Source organism: Curcuma longa, chromosome 21 (genome assembly GCF_044706935.1).
Source record: "Curcuma longa cultivar G26 ecotype Majalengka, Jawa Barat chromosome 21, ITB_CL_G26_1.1, whole genome shotgun sequence".
NCBI classification, from domain to species: domain Eukaryota; kingdom Viridiplantae; phylum Streptophyta; class Magnoliopsida; order Zingiberales; family Zingiberaceae; genus Curcuma; species Curcuma longa.
In genome coordinates this window covers 1278523-1304007 of record NC_133881.1, presented here as the reverse complement: position 1 = coordinate 1304007, position 25485 = coordinate 1278523, and the positions used below count along the sequence as shown (strand labels likewise).

Below are 25485 nucleotides of genomic sequence, written 5' to 3'. Positions count from 1 at the left end.
TGAATAGATTATTCAATTTCCAAACAATAACTAACAAACCAAATGCTGACTTGAAATTATTATCGGTATCATACACTATGTTCGCTAGAAAATGCAGAGCAAAAAACCATCAGTCCAGGAGACGAATCACAAGAACAAAAAAACATCCTTCAAAGACATCTGCAATCTTCAAGGATATACATAAAAAAAAGGAGATATTGAAAGTCACCGTGGAATATTTAATAAAAAGGATATAACTTTTTCACTTCAACAAACACGGGACAGTGAAAAATTGTCCACTCAAGGAGTGTTAAGGTGGATTAACTTCATCATTCAGCCATCCATGCGTTGGTTTGGATGCATCAACCATTGTCACTGAGGCGTTAATGTCCACACGCGGACACAAGCATCTTCCCCTGCACTAGCCAAACTGTTCTCATCGATGAAAGCTATTCCATAAACCCCTCCTTGGTGAGCTCCTTTTATAGTGATCCGACTTGATGCAGGCTTGCCTAATTCGTAAATTATTACACAAGTGTCCAGTGAGCCAGTGGCAATCAAATGGCTATCAGGAGACCAGGCTAGACAATTTATCCGTGCAGTATGGTACAGCATGTTGTTCAGCTTCACCTGTGTATGACAAATGTTATGGTAACAGGTTTTAGCAGCATATGCACGACAATGAGAAATCATGAGTGGGAGAATTTGACGAACAGAGTAGAGTCATCAACGCAGCAAAATTAATTCACCTTACAAAAAAACCACGTATGTCAAAACTTCAAATGAAAAATGCACAATATCTGATGTCATAATGCACAAAATTATTTCCAGTCTGAGATTGGGGAGGGTCAACATCAGCTTTTATCCTAGAAAATAAACTGTTATTTTTTCAATATTAGAACAAAAATGCCTAGTTCAGCAAGCAGTAGTAATGGCAATCGCATAATGAAGAAGCAACATAAGATTACAATTATTGACATAGAAATTGCAAAAAAAAAAATTGAAAAGAGCACAGCACTCACTAATTAGAAGGTTAAAATTGATGGCTAAATAATTCATTTAATGTTCTTAAACTATTTAAAAGCAAAGACCTTTACAATATTTTCCCCTATTGAAAAAGAAAATGTCTGCACCTCTAGCTGGTTTAATTTGCATAGAAACCCAGTTAGTGGTTCAAACTTGGATCCGTGGGTTCCAGTTTAAATAGAACTCATGGTATAGCTAAGATCTAAATAACCGACCACAAAATAATTGGCACTTGTGATATGTCATACAAATGAAAATTTGTGGAAGGAGCACACAAAATACAAGAAATAAAAAACAAAAAAAGAAATAAATCCTAAGGTTATGGCCTATAGAAATATAGCACCTAAAAGAGTATGGTACACAAGACACCAATCAAAGCAATACACAGCCATTATGCCTTCAGTAGGAGAGCTGTTTCATGGTTGAAAAAAGGAGCAATATTACCATTGTTGAAATTAAGGATCTCCCTTTAATGACAAAGCATAAAGTAAAAACTTTACCTCTCGAGACAACCGATCCCAAACAACAGCTTCTCGATTGGAATCTCCTGAACAAAACATGGAAGCATCAGGAGAGTAACATATAGCGGTAATAGTTCCACGATGTTTCTCAAGAACTGCTTCCTCTGATAGAGTATCCCCTTTGATACTATAAATGCGAAGTTTTCCATCTTCACTACCCACAATTGCCTCAGTTCCATCAGGGGAAATTGCAGCTGTTGTAACAGAATAACCAAGTTTTATTTGTGAAACCACTTTTGAACCCTGCAACAGGACAACTCCTGAGTCAGTTGAAACTAATGCTAGTTCAGGAGCCTTAACCGCAACTGCTAAGCCCTTTGGCTGAGACCCAACATCAAGTGGTTCTGTATCCCCACACTGATCTCCATTTAGGGGTACTCTCCAAACCTGTGTCATAAGAAATATAATTCAGGTTTCCAGAGAATAACCATAGTTATCTAAGAAAATAGACAATCTACCTCTCAGAAGCCCTAATAGAATAACATGCAAGATTCTGAGAGCTAGCTCTTATATCCATTATGCTAATGCAAAATCCAACACTTACAACAAAAAATTGGCAAAGAGAATTTAAAACCTCAAAAGCAGATTTGTGCATCCATTAGCTAAACAAGGTAAGTCGTGAATGACAAACCAAGAAGCCTGAGATCATGATATAACAAAAAAGAAAAACCAATTTCAAACAAATAGCAGAAGCACATTGCGAGAAGAATGCTCACCTTATTGTCAAATGCTGAGGTCACAATTTCTTCATCTAGAGCAGCAAAACATTTAATTTGAGTAGTGTCCTTTCTGACCAATTTACCAACATAACCAATGCCTTGGATCCATCGAGAGATATTACCATCATAACTGCTAGATAAGATAACTTTTTGACCACTCTGAAGAATACAGGCTAAAGAAGAAATGTTCTTCATGTGTCCAGAGTATGATACTGGTAGTTTATCTGGATCAGTTGCAGAGAATATAGTCAATGTTCCACCAAGAGAAACAGTGACAATATGGTCATTTTGCCACAGGCAACCAACAAGCATGTCATCCACTCCCCCCGATGATCCAGAATTAATCAAAGTTCTTGCCAGTTTTCCACCCCCATCCTCCGTAATCTCCCAAACTTTTGCAGTTTTATCAGCAGATACTGTGATAACCTATATTTGGCAAACATGTAGACCAGCAGGGAAGCAAAGCATAGTGAAATAATGCAAATTCTAAAAGAGATAGATTAATAAAGATCAATGCAAGGAGAAAAGAAAAGAGACAATAAAACAACTCAATGGCCAGATGACAAAGCATTCAATTATGAGGTACATTAGTTAACAATTACGAGGAAAGAAGAACTATATTAGGCATGATGGCATTTGCCAATTCCAACAATAGGCCACAAATACAGCATAAATTCTCAGTCCCTTTGAATTTTGGTGTTTTCTAGAGTTAAATAGTAAGCAAGTTCAAGCATTTGAGGCTTGTTAGATATCGAAACTACTTTTCAAGAAGGTATTTACAGTTATGGAAGATAAGGAGAATTAAAAGGGGATGACTAATCAGGAGGTTAGTAAGACTTTCTCTAACTAATAATAAGTTGGTAGCTGTGTTTGGGAACCTGATTGCTACTTTCTATGAACAAGTTTCCGAATGGTGAATGGCGTCCTCTCATCCTGGTAGTGCAAATATGTATATGTCAGAGCACTGATATGGCAGAATCATAAGTACCATGACCAAATATTGCCACCAAAGTATAAGGTAGCTAGGTATCATTGATTTCTCTCAGTTTCAAAAACTACACAGGATTATTTGTATAGTTTGGAGTTCGAAGCATATTAGCAGAGTATCATAGAATGGTTTATGTAAACAAGGAAAAAAGAGCTTAATACCACTAGGCGGCACAAAATCAATAGTAAGAAACATGTCAAAGATGGAAAACAGTTCTTCAATAGACACATTTGAATGAAATAAGACAACACAAGAAAAAAAAAATCATGACAGATGACAGGACTGCAGACAATTTTTCATTTTTGTCATGTGAAGGAATAAAAAAAGCTAAAATGAATTACTTGTTTGCCATCAGTACTCCAGCTTACAGCATATATGCTACCTTTGTGTCCATCTTCTGCAGACAATTCTCCAATCTTTTCTCCTGTTTTTCCATCATAAATTATACCTTTCTTGTCAGAGCTCACAGTAATGAACTTACTTCCATCAGGAGAAAAACGCACACAATTAACAAAGTTCGAATGTTCCCTGCAAATAAAGAAAGTTGACACTAATAATGTAAACAGTTGCATTTGAAATTCCACAAATTTCAGAGTTCCAAGCATGCTAAGCTATGCATGTTAGTTCAGTTTTCATGTGCTTAAATCATCTAATTTTCATCTCATGAGAGAACAAAGGAACAAATAAGATGATAATTCATGAGATTCCAGCCTATTAAGTTAATGCATATAGGACTAGTTACCATATGCTTAGAAACTAAAACCTAGTAATATATTTGGAGAAAACGAACTTAACAACAGATGCCACATTCAGGGAGTCAAATATTCTTAAACAAACTGTTATAAGGAACAGGAAATAGCAAAGGGGTTGTATTGCATCACAAGCATACATCAGTTTTATTTGTAGCATAAATAGAGAAAAAGGGTCCAAAGATAATATGAAACTACCATGTAGTCCAAAGAAAAGGTAGCAAGAAAAGGACTCGTACAAGATGGAAATACTTATTAGTAGCCAACTCTAACTTGACCCTAAAAATGGATATTTTTGAAGGATTAATCTTGCCTCACTTAAGCAGATGGGGCCAAATGACCCCACAAAAATCTAGAATGTATATGCATATGACAAGACAAAACAAAACTTTTGGTCATTTTATATCTATACTTTTACATCTGTAAACTCACAATCTTCCATGTTTTCACTTAAAGAATAAGAATCATGATCATATTCTTCTTGGCACACACACACTCTCTCTCTCTTCATTATCCCACCTCTTATCTGATTTTGGTGGACAGCAAGACATATATACATTTGAGATCCATTTACCTCAAATTACAATAATGCATTAGGGAAATAATATAGAAATCAAAACCTACAAGCTGCAAAATTTTAACATGTCATAAATTATTGTGACCTATAAAGTCATCAAGGTTTAAAAAATAAAATCATCTCACTTTAAAACATATTTATTTTCCTTGTTGCACCATAGTTTTAGATTCTTCAAATAATTTATATTTGTATAAATATAATCAGTGCCCTTTAACTTTTTTTTAGTTTCATTTACTTTATAGTTTGTCGCCGCACCTTGTGAAATAATACATGGCTCATTCATTTATCACATATTGTAGAATATAAGATTATATTAACACTCCATGAAATTCATAACAACAGCTAGTATTTTGAACTGAAAGAGGACATTTGGATAAAATGGAATATGTAGAAGAAGAATTGGAAAAGGATAATACACTCTCTTTGAGAACACTTGACAAAAAGATGCTAAAATCTTGTAGTCCGAGTTGATCAAGTTGGAAGTCATCTAGATGCCTGGCAGATTGACAGCTTGATGACTCTGAAGCGGTTTGACACTACAGCAACTTAGTAATGGGTCAACTATTTGGAAGCAAACCCACAGTGAGACAACTCGAATGGGATTCAGAGTTTCTTAGGAAGACATAAGTTGCACTCTTTTCCCTGAGACAAAATTGTCCTGCCCAAATATTTATGGTTGATGACAATTGTACCCAAAGATACAATGACCATATCTCAAAATAGGAGCACTCTAAATCTTGGATCCTTCGAACCTTCAATACCTCAAAATTTTCTTAACTTAGGGAAGAGGAGAGAATTTAGAATTCAAGATAAGAAAGTGCTTGAGTTTTGGATGAATGAGAACATGAGTAAGGGAGTGGAATCAAACAATAGAGGAAAGACAGCCCCCTCCCCTTGGGGCTATTTGTTGTTGCCAATCAAGTGCTAAGGGTGTTGTGCATGCATAGGTCCAAAGGTGCTGCTATACACAACACATATTCCACTAGGGGTCACACCCTTCAACTTGGGTAGCCAATGTGGTTGGCACAAGGCTGGGCCTACCAAACGGATTGCGCGTGTGACCTTCCTTTTGGTGTATGCACCTTTTGAGATAGTTTTGCAATCCCCGCAAGGATACTTCATGCATGTGCATCCATGTGATACTTAGAGGGTTTTACGTTTATCCATTTTCTCATATGTTTGTGCGCGCCCCAGGTAATTATGAACTTAAGCATACATATGGGGTTGCATCTTGTTCCTATGCATCCGTGTTTGAGCTTGTGTCACTAGTGATGTGTGGATGGTTTTCTCAAGTATCTCTTCTTGGACATTAATTTATCATTCACTAAAAAAATTAGTTTTGAAAATTTTAGACGAACTAGCTCAAAATATATCATCAATGTTCAACATTTTTTCCATTAACGGCTAACTACCGTATTTCTACTAGAATAATTGGTTACAAAAAAAACAATTTTCCAAAACTTCCATCAAGAATATGAAGAGTATGCTTATTTTCAAAAAAAAAATGATCAGGAATGTCTTCAAATGTGGTAACCATTCTAACTTTTGAGAATGAAAGTTATGTGAGCTACTCTTTCTTGCATTGAAGGGAAAAGGTCTAGGAAAACAACTAATAGCTAACAAGTTTGAGCTAAGACTACGATACGAGCTAGCAAAAAGAACAGTCAGTACAAATGCACTTGTGCGTTGTCCATAATATAGTCAAAGCAAACCTCTGGGAAAGCTTGAATTTAAATGGGGGCCCTTCATAAAAGTTCACCAAGAAATCTTCACCGCATGTGACAATCCGGAATGGTCTGGTTGGCTTAAATGCACAACTCAATACCCTTCTTGAATGGCCATCGAACTCCCCAACAGTGCTACCTGAGTCCCACCTACACGAGAATAAAATTCACAAACCTAAAGAATTAGCACACAATCAATGATACTACTTGGAGAAACTTAATATACGAAAACAAATCGGTTTCCAGAATGATTTCCCAGTAAGATGGATAATCTTTTTCCCTATTTTCAATCCTCAAACATAAATCTCATCACTAAACTAAAAAGCTCACATGAAAGCCCGCACGAACGACTTGCCCTTGCCGTCCCCGGATGCAACGATGCGGAGGCCGTCGGGCGACCACTGGAGGTCGTCAATGCGCCCAGACAAGACGCGGAACTCGTTCCTAAGCGCGCGGTCGCCATATCGCCCCCAGATCCGGATGGTGCCGGAGACGTCAGCTGAGGCGACCCACTCGCCGTTAGGCGAGAACCGGGCCACAGTAGTCGGGTACCCGTGCTCCCCATAGATCGACACATCCATAGGCGCGTCGAGGCGCCGGATGATCACCGCCCGCCCATTGCAGTAGGCGATCGAGTCAGTCCGCGGATCCCCGGAGATCAATATCCCCCGACCGCGCTCCGTCGACGGCACGCACGCGTACGTCTCCTTCAGCTCCGCCATTTCCGTCGCGAGTGATCTACCCAGCGAGCGATCGAGGAAGGAAAGGCGCCTTTGATGCTTTTGTTGAAGACGACGGTGGACCAGGATCAAATGCGTTGCTCCGAACACGCAACTTGTCGTCGGACACAATCAAATAGCGGGTCCAGCCCATTTCGGTTTCGTCTCCACTCATCACAATGCAAAGTTAACGTGAGGAGGAACGCGTGGTGCGCGACAGAACCTCAAGATCGGTGCTTCCTATTTTTGGAACATGCTTTGACCGCGATGTCGCTTGATTCGTTGAAATCTTTCATCTCTGCACTTGCAGTTTAGTCGCAAACAGCGGATCTTCCAAGTTCGGAGCCTCACTCTCTAATCATTTCGTCCTATTGGATCAAGCCCATACAAAGAAGCATGGCCCGAATCGAGCAGGAAGGGCCCGAAATGGCTCGGTCCAATTTAGCCCGAGTCAGTGAGTTGGGCAACACGTTTCCTTTTACACGAATTGTTCACGAAAATAAAAAAGAAATGCACTCCTAATTATCCAAGAGTGTACGTGAAGCACTGGATCAGATCAGAAGGTGTAGCATTCGCAGGCAAGCTGTGATTGACTGTCGACGACGACCATCTGCTTGAAACACGTATGGAAATCTATCAGTCAGCCGTGCATGCTCTTCCCCTCCTAATCTCATCCTCATCCCATTCCACGCTGACTGCTACAGGACAAAAACGATAGTTTATCACACGTATATTAAGTTTGGAACACCTTTAATTTCTCCCAGTTGCAACTAACAAGCCAAACCTCGCTCTCTCGCAAAACCACCAGTCTTCAGTCAACGCCTCGAGGTGCAACACCCGTTCTCAGTTCATCCATATGCTCTCATTGGCATATAAGTAAGTAATTAACTCCCCTCACTTTATCCCAATCTGATCATGTGTGCGATCTCTCTTGTTCTTCATTACAGCTAGCATATACATGAGATGAGGAATCCTTGTTGCGATAAGCAAGAAACCAACAGGGGAGCCTGGTCCAAGGAGGAGGACGAGAAGCTCATCAACTACATCACCGTCCATGGCGAAGTCTCCTGGCGTTCACTCCCCAAGGCCGCAGGTTTATCCAGTTGTTAATCATGATGTATATAATTACGAAGTTGAATGAACAAATTCCCATGAGTAATATATACAAGCTAACTTTGTAATTGATTATGATCATTCAGGACTACTTCGATGCGGCAAGAGTTGCAGACTTCGGTGGATCAACTACCTTCGGCCCGACGTCAAGCGGGGGAACTTCCAGGAGGACGAAGAAGACCTCATCATCAAGCTCCATGCATTACTTGGAAACCGGTAATTGTTAAGGATTTTAATCAAGAGTTGTTGCCAAGGTCTTGGATTCGAAATCCCCTAATACATGTTTAATATTGATAATTAGGTGGTCGTTGATAGCTGGGAGGTTGCCGGGGAGGACGGACAACGAGGTGAAGAACTACTGGAACTCGTATCTAAGGAAGAAGCTGAGAGGGGTGGGCATCGACCATAACTGCCGCCGCGTGACGTTGCCGGGGCTGGTGCAGCGCCGGACGTGGATGAACGGCTCAAACGACGACGGCGACGACGACACGGCGACGACATGGAGTGTAGCATGGCCGATGTGGCGGCGATGAATTCTGAGGAAGCCCGTCAGTGCAGTAATTATGGCGTGCCTGATCTCAACCTTGACCTGACCATGGCCATGGCTTGTGATCAGAAGAGACCAGGATCTGAACCATTGATCAGTGATACTCAACAGCTTAATGAAGAGTACAGATCTGGTTCTGCGAAGCCCACTCTCCTTCTATTCCGATGACAATGTATTCTGTATTCAGATCGTGCGTGCCGTGGAGTTATTACATGAATGAAACCACAAACAATATAGTCTAAAAAATTCTACTTGTAATTAAGGTGCTACATATAAACATGTGCTGTAATAGTTTTGCAATTCCTTGTTTATTTCAAACAAAGAGCATTGTGAGTGCCAACCAAAGAATTAGATGGAAAGAACTAGTATTAATTGGGTGGTAGAGGAAGAAATTATATATCAAAATTAAGCACTAACCGATACTTTGTTTATCATCCGTATATATATGTGCAAAGTATAATTTAATAGTTGTTTTGTTTGGTCCAATTGTATGATTTAGTAATATATAAATAAGTTAAATAATTTATAAGTTGATGTGGGTGGATTTTGATTAGTCTTACGTGGTAAAAATGATCAAGGGGTAAGCTAATGTATCAAGACAAAAGTCCATAGTCAACACCGAATAGATCATTTGGTCTCCTGGCCACTCGGCCACACGACCTCTCGGTCTCTTGGTCACACGGCCTCTCAGCCACACGACTTCTCGGTCTCTCAGTCACACAGCCTTTCAGCCACATGACCTCTCGATCGGTCTCTCGATCACACGACGTCTCTGTCACACAACCTCTCGGTCTCTTGGGCGCACGACCTCTTGGTCTCTCGGTCACATGGCCTCTCGGCCACACGACCTCTCGATCTCTCGGCCACTCGGCCTCTTGCCCACATGACCTCTCGATCTCTCAGCCACACGACCTCTCGGTCTCTCGCCTTAATCGGTCTCTCCACGCCTCGATCGCCATCTCTCGCCTTATGCAAAAATTGTCAAAATCCCCTAAGCGTGCGATGCCTGGCCAAGGGTCAGGATGGTTATAGAACTGCAGACTGGTTCCCTAGATACCCTCGTGCTTATGCATGACAATCAAAAAGTAAGAATAATCAGCAATGTCGAACTACAAGGCGGTTATGACGTTGACAAACTTAGTTTCCTAGATGCCTCATGTGGGGACCTAAGATCAGCAATCGACAGAATCGATCTCCTCGGACCCGATAAAGGTCTGCCCTCATGTTGATGTGGAGATTCCTTTCTCATAAGTATATAAGCCCTCCAACAAGTATGAGAAACTCTCTCAATAACTTCATACATTCCTTTTTCCTCTTCTGCATCCTATTCCACAGATATTAACTTAAGCATTGGAGTGGTCTGTCAGGAATCCTCGACATCAGTTTAACTCTCTCATTCAGTCTATCTTCAAGTCCTTCCACCAGCAGGAGCGGAGTTTTGCGTAAGTTGAATCCTTATTGATTGATAGCTTGATCGTCCACGACTGAAACATAAATTTTCCAATAAAACTTAAAGAGTTTAAATTTGTATAATAATATAATAATTAAGCTCGTACCGGTTAACGGCTAAGGTAAAAGCAATGCAAATATAAAGCCTGCACTTTGTGTATGAATACCAAGTATTCATATTATTTAAGATATTATAAATATTCGTTAGTATTTTATTACAATATTAGACAATAAAAATATGCAGCTTATTTTAATTAATTACTAACATAAATATTTACAACTATAAATATAATATTTTATTAAGATGAATTTAATCATGCAACTGTTTTGATCGATCTTTAGAAATTTCCATCGTCCTCGCAAAAAAAAAGTTATTAATTTAATAAAAGTTCTTTGTACTAGACTACTGTTTTATTTGGCCCGCCGTACGCTCTCTCTGAGAAACGCGACCGCACCATGCCCCGCTCGCCACATGCACCTCATGAAGAGGCCCTCCCCACAGCAGATGTGTCGTCGCCTACAAGGAACGTGATCCTTTCAAGACACTGTGGCTCTCCCTAGCGGCCGAGGCTCAGGCATGAGGCATCAGCAGGACAGGACGGTGACAGCCCAACGAACCGTCGAGTACGTCAAGGGATTCCATGGCGAGAAGTTTTTTCCCATTACTGGCGACGAGAGCTAGCCCGACGTCCATCCGCCGCAAGTTTCTTTCGGTGTCTGGTAGCAACGCATGGTAGGTGAGATGAGGCCGACCGACCCGCGCTCTGCAGTAGAAGTCGTGGAACTGCACGTCGAACTGCACCGGCGAATCAAGATCTAGCGCGCGGAGGTCCGCGTACTAACAGAAGGCAGAAAAGTCAGCGAGCATGGGCCAGGAGAAGAGAAATTAATCTTGGATCTCAACATTCAACATTGCTGATTAGCCTGGATGGAAATGATAGAACATAAACGAATGATTATCTTCTAGTTGAAAAAAATGGTCACCATAAACGTTGTCGAGGTGAATCCATGCATGCAGTATGAGATAAGAGACCGAGTATGGGCTTTGTGAGCTGCATCAAATAGATCCAAGTGGCAATGGATATGGTTATCTGGAGGAGGAGTCATCTTATCCAGTCAAGTGCCATGTATGTGCGGCCCTATTCAACCTGTGTAAATATCATCATACAATGCGACATTAATTGATGGAGATGCGCACATGAATCCCGACGATAATCATGGGCAATTCCACACCTTTAACAACATTGTCCACATGCTGCAGCAGCAGCACCACAACACGCCAGTTCATTATGAATGCTTGCTTTTTGTTACAGCAAGCAGCTAACAATTGTCAAACAGAGGTTCCCTTCCTTCAACATCTTCGCTTCTTCCCATGCTTTAGTTAAAGCATCTCGATAATTAACCTGTCTGTTTTTCCTTGTCTCCTAATAATGGCCTCAAGTTAACCTTTCCCGTGCAATGAACAAGAGCTTCCACACCACCATTTAAAAATTAGAATTATAGGACTTCCTGCATCTCGAGGCCGATGTTAACTCTCCCAAACAGACAAGCATCTCCAGTATTCAACCAACTATCAAATAGTAGTAATACGTTAGAAGATGAATCAAGCTTTGCCTAAGCAGAAGATGAATCAAGCTTTGCCTAAACAATGTAATTAATGTCATGCGGCAGAAGATGAATCAAGCTTTGCCTAAACAATGTGACCAGATCATCCATGATCAGGTTTTGCCTAAGCAGAATATGATGTTATTTCTAAAGCTCACCTTTTACAAAGGCATTAATGGACTCACGAAGTTTAACAGACCATAGTCACTAACCATCCCATAGAGAAAGCATCAACACTCAACAGCTTTGACAAAATGAAGACACTGTATTGCCGTTACATAATTATCATGCCAAAAAACATATTAGAAGAGAGAAAGAGTAACAAACTTCTTGGAGCAGCTGTTATAGCTTCGAAAAATCCAAGAAAGTCCCTCACGCACTGCAAAAGTGAACTAACGAACACAATTTCGCCCCTTCTTCCTTCAGCAAAATTCTTAAATGATGATAATAATAGTAATTAATAGTAGAAAATAGATGGTACTAGTTGCTGCAAAATTTTCCACTTCGTTAGAAGTCGAAATCCATCCATTGATTGAGGATCTCAATACAGGGAAAGTCGGCGCCGTCAATCTCTTCGTCGATGGGAATGTCTTCAAAACCGAGGAATTCGTTCGGGAGAAGCTCCTGCTCAATCTGATCCATGAGAAAGAGGTCTGGTTCGAATGCTAACCCTGTCTCTACCAGAGACAGGCTCTGCTCCACGAAGAGCTCCGCGATAGACTGCTCTTCCACAGCGTTGGCCTTGATTGGGGTGCTCCGGCAGTCGAGCACAGATGAGGGAGAAGGTGGAGCTTGGGTTCCTGTGGCGACGGAGCGCGTCGAGGAAGAGGATGAAGTGGTGTCGGAGGAAGCAATGCGGGCTAGATTCTTCTTCTCGGCTTGGAAGCGGAGAGCAGCTGCCGCGTAAGCGGCGGCGGCAGCCTCCGCCGAGTCGTAAGTGCCGAGCCAGAGACGCACACCGCGGATTGGGTCGCGGATTTCCGCTGCCCATTTCCCCCACGGCCGCTGCCTGACCCCCTTAAATCTGGTGGAGGAAGCAGTGGATGACGAAGTCACTGAACCAAGTGGTTTGAGCTTTGGCCTGCGCAGGGGTTTAGAGATTCTACGGTTCCTCCCACTGCTTTCCTGCGACGAGGGGCGGAAGAAGACGGCAGGAAGAACCGGAGGCGCCGGGAACTCGTGAATCGCCCTCCTCTTGCCACAGGCATAGCTCATGTCCTCGTCCCCGCTCGATTCAGTAGCGTCGGGGTCATCAAAGATGACACGGATTCTTCTCGCCAAGCGTTTGGATTCGACCAGATAACTGGAATCGGATCTGAGAAGCTTCTGTTGCCTCTTTGTCCTCCTTTTACCCATCTTATCGTGTTGCTTCCCGAGCAAGTGCTGCAGTGCAGTCATTCTCCTTGTTCGCTCAACCTCAAAATCTAATCAAGAACAAAAAAAAAAGACGCAAGAAGGACAAAGGAAAATACAAGCAAAAAGGTGAGAGTTCTTCGAATCACTGCGTCAAGTGAGGGCTCCTCTTAAGAAGATGAACAGGACAAAACACAAATTTATATGCTGAAATCCGAAGTGCTTCACATCAAAACCAAACCTGCAGCCATGTAAACCGAAAAAGTGAAGACCTTAAGCTTTCCCGACCAAGTTATTTAAAACAAAGAGAACAACCAACTACGCAACAAAGCATGATAGAGTCAAACCTAGTATATTGCATCGAGCCCGTCTCCTCCGACACTTCCCACCTCAGTGGAATGCGAGGAATGGAAGAGATGGAGGAGAGGACAAAGAGAAAGAAAGCAAGACCGCCGACGATGAAGGAGACAGAGAGGCTTTGCTCATCCAGAGCTGCAAACTTTCCGGCACCGAGCAAGAATAGATCGAGGGCGCCAGACGACATAAATGATAAATCCAAACGTGTACCGTAACTCGTCGGCGTTCGCGCTCGCCGCCGGCCTCTCCTTCTACCGCTCTCCGCTTTCTCGATCTGGTCGCCGCTAAAACCCCGAAGCGAAGCGATGCGAAGAAGGAGAAAAGAGGAGGAAGATGGCGGCGTTACGCACATTAATAATAGTGAGCGGAAACGGAAGAAGATGAGGAATCTACGGCTCAGATTTCTCGCCGGGACCCCGCGTAGTGAATCGTGACGTCGGGCCCGGGATCGGACGGCTGAGAGAAGGCCTCTTCTTTCTCAAGTCTCATTGTAACATAACAGCTAATGGAATTGTAACGAGTTTCATTTATTCAAGTATTTGATAAAAACTTATGTATTTATTATAAACACTTTAATATCATCAATAAATGGTATTCTTAATATACAAAAATTATCGAAACATAGTTTTAAAGGGGAAAAAAATAAAATTAGATGTGAAGACTGAAGAGATTGTGATAGTATCATTGAGATATCGATAAATTAAACTTCGGTGGGAGGGGAAAAAATATATAAAAATCCAATTGGAAAGAATGTGTTGCTTTTTAGAAAATTTAAACATTGTGATTATTTTTAAAAAATATATATAATGTAAAATTCCTTCTTGGATTCGTCGACCAGATCCAACAAAGATTTTGAAACTTCAATGTTTGCATGGTAAGTAAATGATCCTGTCGTTGACTATTCTTAGGACTCACAGTTGACTTTTCATCAACCAACCGATGGGTTAGATCATAATGATCCTTTACGGTGAATGTGTTTTATTTTTCTTTCTTTTTTCCCTTTGTAAAAGATCATAACTGATGATGCCATTAGTTAACCAAACAAAATCGAGGATGAGTTGTTTTCTGCATGTTTCAAAGGTGATTGGACTCATCAATATATGGTAATGGCAATTAGAACGCTTTTTAGCATAAATCTAGAATCAACTAAATAGCATGCATAAACGATTGTCTCTAACATGATAAAAATAGAAAAACAAGCATATAAATGTTCATTAGTATATATTTTATAATGGTAGATGGTCTTTTCCTCCAAGTTTGCATAATTTTTTTTATCCATTTAAATATAAAAATTCATTAGTACATTGTTAATCACGTGTGAACTAGACATAAATCCTTCCTATTTGTGAGACTATAGTCAAGCAATAAAGATAGTAGATCTAACTCATGATTGAATAAAAGGCATTAAAATGCCTTCAATTATCTTAAGAGTTCAAATGCTAAAGCATTGAGGTATTCTACAGTGGTCTCGCACAAATAATTAAAAATATGCTTCGCTCGTCGGAATAAAAAGGGCCTCTTCTTCACCTTCCATTCAAACACACACGTCAGCAGATCTACCGAAAGGATCCAACCACCTGCTATCACGTGAGCCGCACCACCACCACCAAAATCTAATTTCGGTCAACCAATCTCCTCCAACGGGAACGACAACACTACCTGCCACGTGGGCGCGTGACATTTATTTATCTATCATTTTTAGATGCACGAAAAGGCAACAACTCCCTATTGAATTCGCACGTGCCGGCAGGCAGCCAGGGTGGGTGAAACTAGTTTTAGTTAATATTTTCACGATAGCACCACGTTAACCGATAACAATGCAATCACGTGAGCCTTAGGACTCAACCCCTCAATGTTGTTGATATTGGGCCTTTCGGCCCACAATACGACCTCAACGGCACGAGGCGACGCGCTAGTCCTCATCCACTGCGCGACGCAGTCGACGCCGGACACGACACGGCGGAAGAAAAGCGACGGCGACGGACGGTCTGCGCTCGTTTCGGGATTCCTCGAGCACCACGACCGATGGGTCGCCATGGCTCACGGTCATACCTAACCTTCTCGACCGCATAATTAAGTCGGTACGATCGATGGGGGTCGTCGGTAGCAGGTGGCGCCTCGGATTTTTAAATCGATTTGTGAATCGCGAGGAGGACGATTCGTCGGTGCGCGAGAGGCGACTGTGTGAAGTGGAGAACACGTAAACTATGCGGAGGGATGGGACGGCTGACGCTCGTCGTGGCGTGGCGTGGCTCGTCTTTCCATTCCGCGGTCCAGTCAGCAGTGGGTCCCGCACCGATATGTTTTGGGCTGGGCTGGGCTGGGCTGCAACGAAAGCGTCTTAACGAATTGAAGGGCGGGCACGGCCCGGGTCCGGACAAATCGGAGAGGAAAGGAGGGGAAAGAAGGAATTGGCACGGCTCTCTGCCCTCGCCCTGCATCACTCACGCTCGCATCGTGGCCTAACGACACCACATCAACAAAAGGGAAGGACTAAACCAAGCTTTTCGCCTTCCCTTCGTCTCAGTGCACGCACATCCTTCAATTTTAGGCAAAAGAAAATTGAATTGAGTTGCCAAAATGTTCGAAGGCGAGTTCCATCTCTAATTGTGGCCCTGGACTGGACGGATACCATTTTGGATCAAAAACTCTGCGGAGAGGCAGCTGAGCACCTTTGCCTGCACTTTTGACCAAGGTACTCTCACCTGCTTTCCGCTGTTACCATCGCAGGTCGACTGGGCCATTAGCGTAGTCAGTATGTTACAGTCGACCAAAAATAGTAATAATCTGTGGATGAAATAATAAAAAATTAACAAGGAGAATATTGAAATATTAAAACTTTTTATCAAGATTCGTGTATTATGGAGCCATTTTTAAAAGCATAATGTTGTCGATTAATTAATAATTTTTTTGATGGGTATCGGCTTGGCCGAGAAATTAGAATGCGGTCCCAAAGACACAGTTCCAGACATTGGAAGGGAAATTCCAATTCCTGTTCATTTCTCGTCTTGTGTTCCCTATCTTTACAGCCTAGAAGAAAAAAAACCAGAAAGCTTGCTTTCCAAGCTGTTCGTCCAGTTATGTCTCAGATCGCCGGCAGCGTCTCCGACCGCCAGGACATATCCGAGAAATCAAACAGACCGACGTCAAAAACCACGCCGTCCTCCGTCCCCACCATCGGTCTCTCCGGCCGCATAGCGAACTCCTCCATTCCATAGTATCCGTTGATTTCGTCATCTAAGCCCCAAATAGGGTCGAATCCGTTACCTTCCACATCGCCCTCCTGAACCACAGTCGCCGACACAACGGCCGTCTCGTCCGAGTTCAGCGCCATCGGAGGAGCAGGGGGGAGGCCGAGCTCATCGTCGGACGCCTCGAAGAGGTAACCCAGATCCGGCTGGCCTGCTACCACGTCCGCCTCCGTCTGCGTAGGCGGAGGCGACGGTAGCCCGATTTCGTCCTCCAGGCTCTTCATCACGGACGCCAGGTCCTGATCGCCGGCGCCGGCGTCATCATCGTCCAGAATGTCCTCGAAGAAGAGGTCATCGCGGAGGCGCTTAGCCTCAGGCGAAGAGATCTCAGGGCTCTCCTCCTCGCGGTGCCTCTTCAGATCGCCGGAACCCTCCATGGAAACAAGAAACCTCCGATAGCCGTCACAGTAGAAAAATCGCAAATCGGAGGAAGAAGAACAATCACGAGTGGAAGTGGTTTTGTACACGGTGGAAGGGGAGAAGGCTCTTTATAGAGGCAGGAAGACGGGCCCATTTTTATTACCTTCCGTAATATCTGGAAATTGTAGGGGGGTGGATGGAAAAAAGAGAAAGCATGTAGCCATAGAGAGAGGATTTCTAGGGTCATCCATCCATCACGGGCGCGGCGTTGCCTTTCTTTTCTTTTATCCCTTGCTTTTTTTACGAAAAAAGGAATAAAGTCATGGGGGCCACGTCCACTCCATGAGCTGGATTTCAAGTCCGGAGTTGGCGTCCGCGAGGAGAGCTCCCCGTCGCTATCGGCTCGGCTCGTAGACCCATCTCGGCTGGTTTTGGAAACGTCTCATTTTCTAAATTTAATTATTTTAAAAAAATTTCCCGACGCGAGCGGTTCCTGCGGTGGTTCTATGCGGCAATCAATGGACAGTACATGGGATCCGCTGCAGGTGGCGCCACATGGTTCCGACGCCACCCACCGTGTCCGCAGTTCGCGCTCCCTGCGTGCGTGACGGTTGGACCCGACTCGCTGGCTCCTTCACATGGGGGGTGGAGCGGATCACGTGCACCGACTCCGACAGCGCGGCGAAATTAAGTAGGGAAGGTGGGCAACACGTGCAGGCTCCATCTGCCTTCGCTTCGGAAATGCTGTTTGCTGTCCGGAGCGGGTTAGGCAGCTGTCGGCTTTCCCATCCCCGGGACCACGTCGAGTCCCCAAGGCGTACCTCGATGTGTCCGGGTAATTGCGTAGATAAAACATTTTAAAATAATTTCGCTGAAATTTTAATTTATAAAAAAGAAATATTTTCATGATGTTCACGTGAGCTGACGAACTCCATTGGATTTATCTAACTTTTCCCCAATAAAATAATTATAAGGCAACAAAAAGAGAAGATTTGGTACGGCTCTTGAGTAATTCGGATTCCGGACGACATCCAATTGGCAATATAAATTAAATAAAGAGTAAACAAAATATATTAAATTGGATTATTGAACAGTAATAAAATGTTGTAAAGGTGACCGGCAGGCCGAGGGAGGTAGTGCGGGTTGAATTATTGATCGGTCACAGTGCCACTGCCACGTGGGCTCAATTTAATCGAACGGTTCTCCTTTTGAATTATATCTTAATATTGTTAACCCTAGTTTCACCCTAAAGCAAACACAAATGCGAATATAATGATGACATATTGGCATGACACATAGTAATAGTTCACCCACATTAATTACAAAAAGGATGCATGAGACAGAAAATAGACAGCCATTCTTTCTCTCCATAAGTAAGATTAATGCACTTAAATGATATATAATATTCCTTTTGGCTAATGGGAAGAAAGAGATGGTGCATCCGAGTTGCTATCTGATATTATTTTTTTAATCGGCGAGCAATTAATCCAGCAATCATAAATTAATAGGTCTCCTCAGGCTTTGACAGCCATTTGGCACACCGAGCACACCAAATCTGGATTAAAGTAAGAACTAGATTTGGTGCTTAGCCATTTATGTGTGTATATAGATATTGTGGTAAAATTGGCTAGATTTGAAGAATCCAAGGCAATGCGATCCTTTAATTTTCCACGTCTTATGGCTGCTAATCGACGTCCGTATATAGTAAACAAAGGCGACAGTTTATTGATTAGTTTATTTTTTTCCCCAGTGCTTTCATAATTACGAGGTTCTCATACTCGAGCCCTTTTCTACCATTTTAAATTCGTGTGGTTGGGACTTCATTTATTAAAGATCAAATGACGTAGAGAATACACTTTGAATTTGATATTATATTGAAAGTGCATGTTTATCAGACCGGAGAAAATTAACGACACTTGGCAAATCTCTGAAAGCATAATAATACTTAAATAATTGTATTCCAAAATCAAGATTAATACTTAAATTATTGATCGTTGTAGTATTTCTGGATCGAAGAAGTCCATGAAGAAGACATTTTATTCAGATTTCTCCTTTTGCCTGTCCTCTTCCTTGGAGGTCTACAAAGCGCTGCTTTTTCTCTGTTCTTTCCTTGGAGGTATACTGTTATGGGTGTTATAGCCCCCCATTCGGTTCGGCAGTCCGGCACTGCTAGTCACTTCAGCTCAGCAGCCCACTTCGGCTCGGCTGGTCAGCTTCGGTTCGGCAGTCCGACACTGCTAGTCACTTCGGTTCGGCAGTCCGACACTGCTAGTCACTTCGGTTCGGCAGTCCGGCACTGCTAGTCACTTCAGCTCAGCAGCCCACTTCGGCTCGGCTAGTCACTTCGGTTCGGCAGTCCGACACTGCTAGTTACTTCGGTTCGGCAGTCCGGCACTGCTAGTCACTTCGGTTTGGCAGCTCAATTCAGCTCGGCAGTCCTCACTGCCCTTCAGTTCGGCAGCTCGGCTCTGCCAGTTTCAGTAAGTCCACTCGGCACTCAGGCTTGCTCCACTCAGCCTACTCAGCCCATGTGACATCAGAAATGGTCTTCCCAAGACCATGTCTTATCATAAAAGCTCTCATGACAACTTGGATTTGACCCGTCATAATTGCTTTCTTTCTCTCTAATAGCCAACTTTGGCAAGCATTAATGGTGGATATGACTTGTCAACAAAGGTCTCTTCAAGGACCATGCCTTGTCAGCAAATGTCTTATCAAGGTCAATATCTTCTTAATGACCATGCTTTGTCAGCAAACGTCCTATCAAAAGGAGAACTCTTCTCCGATCATGAAAAAGAGAAGCTCCTGAAGTATAAAAAGGAGGAAGGAGGTAAACTAAGGGGCTCTCTCCGATGGCTCTTCTCTCTCTCTCTCTCAGACACTTCTTATATTTTTGGGGCTGAGCATTTCATTACAGTCTTTTCTATTTTTACTGTACTTCTTCTTCCTCTTGACTTGGCTGACTTGAGCGTCGGAGTGGCCGTCCGGGGACTCCCCGGCGCCAGGATGACCTCTTTCTCTGGTGATGTTTCAGGGCCTCCAGGTGGCTGATCCTCTCTCCTTCCTCAGTGTGGAGGCCCTCTCCGGCGGTGACACCCCCCCTCTCTTCCCCTGTATGCTGACTGGTCCGGCGACGCGTCCGGAAGCCGCATCTCAACAGGAACATATACAAAACCCTAGTGATCGCCAAGCGAGAAAAGCCAAAACTGGTCCCTCGTTGATAATGGCATGCAAAAGTCTGATACAAACGAGACGCGTTGCCCGAGAGAATACTTCTTTTTGCCTCCCCACTTTTCTTTGGTCTCAGGGTTTATCTCCTCCAGCTTTATATTTCAGCATCTTCTTAAGCTCGAATCCTCTCCCTGCAACGGCCTCATTCACCAGCAAAGTGTTAATTTACAGCACATCAAATTTTAAAAAGAGAGAGACACGACCATTAAATTCCAGACGATGCAGAGCGTCGAAAAGGCTTCAGAACAAGTGGATGAGATCAGGTCGATATCAGATATTCTTAAAATCGTAGCTTTATTTGGTGGGCATCTGCTGCAGGTTTCCCTGTCCATTCCAAGAATAATTGACAGAAATGTGAATAAAAATAGATGAAAATGACTCCAATAAAAATTCAAGGCAAAGGAGTTAATTTATATGAAAGCTTCTTTCTTCCTTGCGTGGGGGTGAAAATCTAAGACTTAATTTCAGAATCAAACTCAGCAGCACAATCCCTCTTAACTACTGTTTCATTTTTCAGGCTTCTCCATCCTTTTTTCCCGATCGATTGTCTGTGTGTGCTTCTGTAATATACTATTTTTTAATTCTGAATTCAAATTTATTTCTATATTTTTTTTCCCATACACAAATCAGTTTCTTTCTTAATCTTCCAAATTTGACTCTTGAAGCAAGCCGGCTCCCAGCTTGAAGGATGGTGAAGTAAATGAGTCCTTATCCACCATCCGTTTTGGTTTTGCCATTGAAATACTGCAACTGCTTCTTGTCAGCTTCTGACGAACACATGGAGTTTGATTGGAGAATCACGGGTCCAATAGACCAAGGATATAGGAGATGATCGGCTGGAGAAACTCTCAATGAAGAACACGGAGAAAAATCGTCATCTCAGCACGCGTCCAGATTCAAGATATTATCTGGAATCAGATGACTGCACCAGCAAGGACAAGGGCTCGAGAAGGGAAAGGAACAGAGGGGTGGCCATCAATCTCTTGCAGGACATTTGTCACATTTGAAGGTGATCCTGAGATGAGATGGGATGAGAGGAGGGCAGCACAGTGGCTGGCGCGAGGTACACGTTGAATGCCTGAGAGCCATGCAAAGGCAAGCCTTTCAGTTGTGTCCATGATATGAGCAAGGAAAGCTCTGTTTGTGGGCAAATTTTATCTCCGAGAAGCATGACAAGGTTTAGATATTTATGCCTCTCGCTTTCTTCCTCGCATGACAGATCGAGGAACGTGATCTTGTCGGGATTGTTGATCGAAGAGGTAGAGTTTGGATTTCTTCGAAGTAGATCGGCTACGGTTGTAGAGACGTGTTAGAGAGTTTTATGGGCTAATTAACTTCCAAAACAAAACGCAATTTAGTTCAAACCTTAACTTGATTATATGACCGACAAGGAGAAAGAAAAGCCAGATGTGATCAAGGAGAATAAAGTTGAACAGCCATGAGAGAAATTGAAGACTAGGTATGGGATCAAAACTCTAATTGGTAAACTTCATCATAGATTATGATTATATATATAATTTTGAGATGAAGAAAGGTACCCAACCAAAACCCAGCGGCGAATACACTTCTATCTGTGACATTTAAAGAATCGTGATTGATACGGGGTTCACCCCATTGAGCCCCCCCAGACTCCGGGCCCCCAAGGCCGCATCGGATTTCGGCCACGCTCATCTCGGTTATATTATTCGTTTCGTCTCGATCAACCTCAACTCGACCACACTATTCATTTTGTCTCGGTCAGTCTCGTCTTGATCAGCCTCACCTCGGCTAGCTTCACCTCAGCCATACTATTCATCTCGTCTCGATTAGGCTCATCTCGACTAGCCTCATCTTGACCATCTCATGCGCCTATTCTCAACCACTCCACCTCGCTCCACCTCATCCTAGGTTCCCGCCTCAGGCCTTCGGCGTACCAACACGTCACACAGCCACCTAGAGGAGACATTGATTATTCTTATAGGCAGGCGTTCATGTGAGAAATGTACCAGCAAGGAAATGTACCCGGGGCGATTATAGATTCGGTCCCCCGATACCTTTCCTTTTGCACATAAGGACAAAAGGCGTACCAGGTTGTCAGATTCGGTCCTCTCGATATCCATTTTCTTGCACATAAAGGCCATCAGAGGAGGATTTCCTTTCTCTGTAGGCGGCAACAAGCGGCTAAGAAGCACCCTATCTGATGTGGAGAAATCCAGTGTTACTATGTTCGAGGTTCGATCCCTGAAACTCGGCTCATATTATTTTCTCTCTCGTTTTATATTATTTTTATTAGAATCCTAACTTGAGCGTCGGAGTGCTCTGCGAGATTTCTGGCACCAATTTAACCTCTTCTTTGAAGTGTACTTTAGGTTTAAATTAAGATCTACCCCTCCACTCAACTTAAAGATAGTCTACTTTGGACAATTTGTTGATTGATGACTTGATCATTCTCGATTTCTAATCGAAATAGTAATATTAAGAATAATGATGGTGTTGCATGGTGTCATCATGGTTCCTCCTCCTTTTCTTCTGTGCATGCTAGAATTATTAGTTTGGATTTAGATGTAAAAGGTACTTAATTTTAGATTATGCTTTGGGAGTTAAGGATTACAGTTTACGATGTCTAGATTATCTAGATTCAACCATCTCAATTTATGATTAGTAATGATAATTATTTTCTAACGAAACATGTTTCATCTTTTTCGGTAAAAAAAGGTAAAATTTGCCACCCAACAACCCTACACGATTAGTCCCATGATCATTTGTGAGGAGGTAAATCGAGAAACTACAGTTGACCACGATAGAAGAAGGTATTGTTTCAGCTTCGTCGAGATTCGAATCCTTATCATCTTCTACCACTCTGCTCCATCATTAAATATGTTTCACCTTCGAAACTTGATGTAGTTGCTTAATCCCACGAAAGTAGGGCAAACATTGTACAACACAGTGCAGTGCTCAAATCTGTTCTTCTTCAACTATAGTTGATCCTATATAGTTATTTGATCCACAACCATGTTCCAATTCGACTAAACAGAGAGTTGTCAATTCGACTAAACAGAGAGTTGCCAATTAGAGATGTTACCGCCAATTCATAGTTAGTTATATATGTAAGCTTTTATGCTCGACAAAATGGAGGCCACTATAGTAGTAAGTTGCAAGTGAAATTTACACTATATAATTTCAATTTCTTGAGTACCTGGTGATGACTAAGACTATACCATCAGACATTCCACTCAGAGGCGACACTGTCTGTCCAGATCTAGAGATATATTAAAAAATCAATGTTATTCATTGTGATTGTCAAAGTTCATTATCTCACCAAAATGAGATGTTTTGAAGGCAAATAAAGGTCATATGATTTTGTCAAAGATGTAATTAGAACATTTAACTAAGAATACTATACGAGTTAGGACGAACTCTTCAATTTTGTACGGGTCTAACAGAGAAGAGCTCGGCGTGGGTGCCACTGAATTGCAAGGCAAGTACCGACCAAGAACCGGGAGCTCGGCGGTCAACTTTCACTTTTTCATGAAACAATACGAATCATGACAGAACATTAAACAACATCGATCATCATAAAGGTCTGCGATAATGCAAGGAAACGGAAGCAGAAGAGTCCTGAACCGCCAGAGGTCAGAGCAGATCACCAGGACTACTGTCGCCGAAACGGCAGGCAATTGAAGTTTCCTCTTGCCAATTACTTGTCCATGCTGACATCGAAGTTCAGCAATGGGTGCAGAGAATCAAAGACTCAGTGATCGGCAGCAGGAAGAAGCAAACACTGATATGTCACGCACTTTTAGCCAGCTTCTGATTCTGAAAACAATCCAGTACTGTTGATATTTTCTCTTCAGATGAGTTCTGCTGAGATCGTACGCTTTAAAACTATGCTGCCAACACAGTCCACCAGTATGCAAACGAGGATGCAGCATTTCATTTGAATTTTATGCAGAAAAAAGGGTGTTAATAGTTGATGACAATCTTTTCCTTGGTTATTGTTTCAAAATGTATCGTCGCCGATTTCTTCATTGAATGCCCCTGATTAATCTCCGGGTAGAAGCAGATAGACATGATAGAAGCAACAGAAAGAAAGCCATGCATGCATGAGTGCCCTACCTAACTACTTTGGCAAATTGCAGCCATGTCAGTGACAAGAGGAAACACTCGAACAATTTTCAGTGAGCAATTTATACAGACAAACTTCAAAGCAGAACACTAACAAAATGCGACTTCTTAGAATGCTACGATAACCTAGTTCTTCCTATTTGACACTCCACTCGATCGATTGTTTGTTCCTGACCTGTCTTTTTATCCTGTCGTCGATATGATCCACCCTGTTCTTCTGAAAAATGTCAGTCTTTTCACTTCGATGCCGTCTGCGGGATCTCGTGGATGTGCTGCAGCTGCCAGATGTCGTGGTCGGCCTCTTCCCAGAATAGGCCGCACGATCCCTCTCCGCACCTTGCGTCCGAGCATTGGAAGTCCTCGTCGACGAAGGGAAACCACCCGGAGAGTTTCTCCTCCTCCACCCAACACTGAGACCGCCACAGGTCGCCGAGTTCCGCCTGCCAATCCATCCACTCCGCCGCCACCAGCATTTCCTCAGACACCGAAAACGATGGAGCGGAAGGCGAATGGTGGGGCTCGGGTTCGGAAGCTTTTGATGAAATTCTGATTCCGCCTCGCTTTCTCCCGGCATTCCCCCTTGAAGCGGCCGACTTGGCGCGCCCCGCCGCGGCTGGTGAACCCTTCTGACGCCGCGGAGCCTTTCCGGAGGAATTCGAGGGCGGCGGTGAAACGACGCATTCGCTGCCTCGCTTCATCGCTGACCTTTTGTTCGCTTGCATTCTTGACGATGGCCGCCGAGCGAGAGAGCAACGCAACGACGATGGAGAAAGGAGTCGCCGGAATATATATATATGCCTTTTTCTCGAGCTGTACCAGTTTTACTCGTCTTTATTTGCAAATTTTGCATATTTTTAATTTTAATTACTAATTAAAAAAAGATCGGCTTATTTTTAACTCGACCTAGGCATCCGCGGTTTGATCCCCAACTACGACGTATTTGTAAGAATTTTTGTTCAAATGAAGAACGCAATCAAAAGATGCTAGGCATTGTATTTTTTCTGGATTGGCCGTCGTATGCGCTTCCCGATTTACCCTGATGGTTAGTAGAAAATTTTTGTAAGACCGGACTGGCCACCTCAGGGATTGAGTCATGAGACTGATTAAGATTTA

The 25485-nt window shown here is 42.8% G+C and overlaps 4 protein-coding genes and 1 pseudogene across 4 annotated transcripts; 1 reads left to right on the top strand and 4 right to left on the bottom strand.

Annotated features, from left to right (window-relative positions):
* Nucleotides 1-33: 33 nt before the first annotated feature.
* Nucleotides 34-7086, bottom strand: LOC141815303 (actin-interacting protein 1-2-like). The gene is made up of 6 exons (XM_074703234.1): nt 6614-7086; nt 6272-6433; nt 3575-3761; nt 2243-2671; nt 1506-1913; nt 34-609 (listed from the first exon to the last, which is right to left on the bottom strand). Exons 1-6 carry the CDS (start codon nt 7003-7005, stop codon nt 352-354), a joined length of 1836 nt encoding a protein of 611 aa, XP_074559335.1. The 5' UTR covers nt 7006-7086; the 3' UTR covers nt 34-351.
* Nucleotides 7087-7888: 802 nt separating this feature from the next.
* On the top strand, nt 7889-8907 carry LOC141814203 (myb-related protein 308-like; annotated as a pseudogene).
* Nucleotides 8908-11935: 3028 nt separating this feature from the next.
* LOC141814201 (uncharacterized) lies at nt 11936-13746 on the bottom strand. The gene is made up of 2 exons (XM_074702148.1): nt 13417-13746; nt 11936-13310 (listed from the first exon to the last, which is right to left on the bottom strand). Exon 2 carries the CDS (start codon nt 13112-13114, stop codon nt 12224-12226), a length of 891 nt encoding a protein of 296 aa, XP_074558249.1. The 5' UTR covers nt 13115-13310; nt 13417-13746; the 3' UTR covers nt 11936-12223.
* A 2647-nt stretch (nt 13747-16393) lies between these two features.
* Nucleotides 16394-17133, bottom strand: LOC141814204 (uncharacterized). Its single transcript, XM_074702149.1, has one exon. The coding sequence runs from the start codon at nt 17052-17054 to the stop codon at nt 16512-16514; it is 543 nt and encodes a 180-aa protein (XP_074558250.1). The 5' UTR covers nt 17055-17133; the 3' UTR covers nt 16394-16511.
* Nucleotides 17134-24608: 7475 nt separating this feature from the next.
* Nucleotides 24609-25070, bottom strand: LOC141814262 (uncharacterized). The gene has a single exon (XM_074702200.1). It carries the CDS (start codon nt 25068-25070, stop codon nt 24609-24611), a length of 462 nt encoding a protein of 153 aa, XP_074558301.1.
* Between the last annotated feature and the right edge of the window lie 415 nt (nt 25071-25485).

Excerpts from the sequence above, each read along its gene's own strand:
- LOC141815303 (XM_074703234.1), bottom strand. The coding sequence starts at position 7,005 with ATGGCGGAGCTGAAGGAGACGTACGCGTGCGTGCCGTCGACGGAGCGC. Across the intron at positions 6,434-6,613 it reads TCGTTCGTGCGGGCTTTCAT|GTGGGACTCAGGTAGCACTG; the intron begins GTGAGCTTTTTA and ends ATTCTCGTGTAG. Across the intron at positions 3,762-6,271 it reads AAATTCAAGCTTTCCCAGAG|GGAACATTCGAACTTTGTTA; the intron begins GTTTGCTTTGAC and ends CTTTATTTGCAG.
- LOC141814201 (XM_074702148.1), bottom strand. The coding sequence starts at position 13,114 with ATGACTGCACTGCAGCACTTGCTCGGGAAGCAACACGATAAGATGGGT.
- LOC141814204 (XM_074702149.1), bottom strand. The coding sequence starts at position 17,054 with ATGGAGGGTTCCGGCGATCTGAAGAGGCACCGCGAGGAGGAGAGCCCT.
- LOC141814262 (XM_074702200.1), bottom strand. The coding sequence starts at position 25,070 with ATGAAGCGAGGCAGCGAATGCGTCGTTTCACCGCCGCCCTCGAATTCC.